The sequence below is a fragment of the Propithecus coquereli genome, unplaced genomic scaffold, assembly GCF_000956105.1.
Source record: "Propithecus coquereli isolate 6110/MARCELLA unplaced genomic scaffold, Pcoq_1.0 Scaffold178, whole genome shotgun sequence".
Classification (NCBI taxonomy): Eukaryota; Metazoa; Chordata; class Mammalia; order Primates; family Indriidae; genus Propithecus; species Propithecus coquereli.
This window is the reverse complement of record NW_012142523.1, coordinates 1,945,136-1,948,705: the sequence shown is the minus strand read 5'-3', so window position 1 is coordinate 1,948,705 and position 3,570 is coordinate 1,945,136. Positions and strand designations below refer to the sequence as shown.

Here is a 3,570-nt window from a genome sequence, read left to right as displayed (position 1 = left end):
TGTGTGTGTGTGCATGTGTGTTTTCTTGGCTATTGCAACAATGTATAATTAAAGAGAACTTTAAAGGGCTAGATTGGTGTTCATTGATGTCTGTGAGTCTAGAGTTTCTGGTCGCCCTCTGCTGGATAGGGTTCCCATAGCTTATTTCTCTTTCATTTTGAGGAGCTAGTGCATCTGGTGTTATTGTGGTACTCCTGCTATAGGGATTCTGGCTTCTACTGTGGCACAATAGTAAAAAACTACAAATCTTCCTTCACTTTTATATTTTGAGGAAGCTAGTGTGAGGCTCTGAGCTTAGCTGAATTTTGGAAGCTCTTTTTAGATGTTTAAAGAGATTGGCTGAGGTGTGTATGTGTGTGTATACATGCATGTGTGTATATTAAATCAACAAAAAGGATCTAATTGCTCTTTTCTGCGTTATTTGAGTGTTAGGTTAAAATTTTATTTTTGCTAAAAGTGAGATGCAGTCCACTGTTCACTTATTTTTTTAACTTTCTAAACCAGAACCCACAAACTGCTTTTACCAACAGGTATAGCATGACCCATACATGACTCAGCAAAGTGGATTTTGTCTCCACAGAGAATGCAACAACATGGAAATCCAAGTGGACATTGAGGCCAAACCAAGCCACTACCAGCTGGTGAGTGGAAGCAGCACAGAGGACTCGCTCCATGTTCATGCTCAGATGGCAGAGAATGAAGAAGGTAGTGGTGGCGGAGGCAGTGAAGAGGATCCCCCCTGCAAACACCAAAGCTGTGAACAGAAAGACTGCCTGGCCAGCAAACCTTGGGACATCAGCCTGGCCCAGCCTGAGAGCATCCGCAGTGACCTGGAGAGCTCTGACACACAGTCAGACGATGTGCCCGACATCACCTCAGATGAGTGCGGCTCCCCCCGCTCCCATACTGCAGCCTGCCCCTCAACCCCCAGAGCCCAAGGTGCGCCGAGCCCAAGTGCCCACATGAACCTCTCTGCTCCAGCTGAGGGACAGATTGTCTTGAAGCCAGAAGGTGCAGAAGTCAGAGTATGAAGTGGAATGAACGCTCCTGTTCTGAGAAGCACACTTGTCGTAACTGCATCTTTTAGAATCTTTTTTTGAGGGGGTGGGGTGGGGATTTATGTGTTTTATTTCAAAGATTCTCTGGTCCTAGGTTTTTCCCAGGGAAATTCTGAGAAAATTGCAATTTCTTACCAGATAAAACATGAAAAGTTTGCCCTTAGTCCCTCTGCCCTTCCCCCACCCTTTTTTAGTTTTAATTTATTGGTTCAGCTGATGGTGGCGATCTGTGAGGTGTGTCAAAGAGTGTACATATGTATGTGTGTATATTGTATGCTAAACGTATTACTGAAAGACACATTTTAATAAAGATTTCTGTCGTAATTCAACTTATCTCATTTTCCTTGGCTTGGGTAGTCCTACAGAGCCAAGTGTTTGAAACAGAGCATTAGTCTTTGACAGTCTCCACCTGAGTTTTTCTATTCCCAGGGAAGAAGGATTGTATTCAAATCCAACTACGGCGGAGTCATCTCTAAACCAGTGACTCTTAGTGTGACAGGGAGCAAAACTAGGCTTGTTTTGGCCTGTGTAGTCAGAGGGAAGCATTATTGGCTGAGTCAGCTAAGTAGGGAAGCAGTAGATTAAAACGGACCTTGTTTGCCCTCTAGAGGCAACTGCAGTTCACTGTTAAAGCTTTATTTACCCTTTTCTGCATGATGGTCACTGTTGGTCCTGTGCTTCAGAGGAGGAAGGGAGTGGCAGTCCCAGGTAGTTCTTAAGAGAGATCCCAGTGAATGTTACAAGCTGGGGAACAGAATATTCTGTTATTAGCGGAAGAAATATACTGATACTGCATAGTGAACAAGCGATAACATGGGTGTTTGCTGTGCTCTCAGGTACACTGCTCCCTGTTCCAAAAAGCTTTCTCAGTTTTGCTAATCTGGTTTAAATAAGAAAGACTAAGGAATCTGAGATTTGTAATGAAAGGAGAGGGGAGACATGCGATCAAAATCTGTGAACATACTTACCTGACCTTACAAATTCGTCAGAGTTGAGCTAAATTAATACTACTTGGAGTTTTGGTTCTGTCTAGAATAATGTCCTTAGAAATGAAAGCTCGTACACAATATAGCAAGAAAATTAAAAGGCTCATGAGACCTGATGTAAGAGTCCAAATCTGGCAGTAACTTACTTTGTGACTGTGCGAGTCAGTCACTCTCTCATGCCTCTACTTTCTCCAACTCTCAGACCATATTTAAGGAGCATCCAGTGCCATGCTTCTCTATCACCTTAGCCCTGGGCCCAGAGAAAGAACTGAAAACATCCTTTCTCTAGGGACCAGATGGCTTTCTGTTTTCCTTCACAGATGTACCTGTTCTTTGTCTTTCTGGCCCGTGTTTTACTGCAAGGAGGATGACCAGTCTGGACAACAGCCAACTTGGAAGATTCTCATCTCCTGGGCACTGCAGCCAGATTTAGCACATTTCCCTGCACCTGAGACAGGAAATACTTCTTTGGGTCTCTGGACGAAAGTGTCCTTGTGTGAAAAAGGGAACTTGTTCGAAAAAGAGGCAGACAGTCTGGAAATCTCTGAAATGCAAATTATCGCCTCAAAACTTGCAATTCTGTTGAAGCATCGCCAAGAGAAGCATTAACTTGAGTAAAATCAAAGAAATCTGATGGAGGGGCAGTAGTTTACAGCAAAACCTGCATTTCTTACCTGAGTTCCAATCCTTATTGCTTGGGCAGCTTACTATCTGAGTCTGTTTTCTTTTCTTTCTTTTTTTTTTTTAGTTTACACAAAGGCAATTTATTAACAGAAAATATTGGGGGGCCCAGTTCACAGACAGTGATCACAGCAACCCCCTTCCCTGCGGGTGCTGTTGGAAAGAATAGGGGTGACGTCCTCAATTCACCTGAGTGGGCCGGGGCTCTGAGGGCTGACTGAGTTCCAGATCCAGGGGTTTTGGTCCTATTTCTTCCTGCTGCCCGGAGTTTGATGTGCAGGGCAGTGATGTCCAGCTCCTTGCACCTCTGGGCCACCTCTTGGGCAGCCAACATGGCAGCATATGGTGAGGATTCGTCTCAGTCAGCTTTCACCTTCATCCCGCCAGTCACTCGGCAAAGGGTCTCCTTGCCAGAAAGATCAGTGACATGAACAAAGGTGTCACTGAAGGACACAAAGATGTGGCAAATACCAAATACGTTCTCTCCTTTGGCCACCTGAGGTCCAAGGCTTATGACCTGTTCTTCCTTCTTTTCCTTCCCCTTTTGAGGTGCCATTTCTGTGTGTTGTCTCCAGACTCCACACCAGAATGAGCTGAGTCTATTTTCTCTCTCTTTTTTTTTGAGACAGTCTCACTCTCTTGCCTGGGCTAGAGTGCCGTGGTATCAGCTAGCTCACAGCAACCTCAAACTCCTGGGCTCAAGCGATCCTCCTGCCTCAGCCTCCCAGGTAGCTGGGACTACAGGCACGCACCACTGTGCCCAGCTAATTTTCTCTATTTTTAGTTGTTTGGCCAATTTCTTTCTGTTTTTAGTAGAGACTGGATTTCGCTCTTGCTCAGGCTGG

The 3,570-nt window shown here is 44.9% G+C and overlaps 1 protein-coding gene and 1 pseudogene across 1 annotated transcript in view; one reads left to right on the top strand and one right to left on the bottom strand.

The window, feature by feature from the left end:
- RNF19B (ring finger protein 19B) overlaps positions 1-2,459 on the top strand; it is a 41,661-nt gene extending 39,202 nt beyond the window's left edge. The window contains exons 9-10 of the mRNA XM_012642366.1: positions 581-1,070; positions 2,365-2,459. Of these exons, the coding sequence (XP_012497820.1) occupies positions 581-1,031 (451 nt within the window). The 3' untranslated portion in view covers positions 1,032-1,070; positions 2,365-2,459. The remainder of the gene's footprint in view (positions 1-580; positions 1,071-2,364) is intronic.
- A 379-nt stretch (positions 2,460-2,838) lies between these two features.
- LOC105808547 lies at positions 2,839-3,290 on the bottom strand (annotated as a pseudogene).
- Positions 3,291-3,570: the final 280 nt, after the last annotated feature.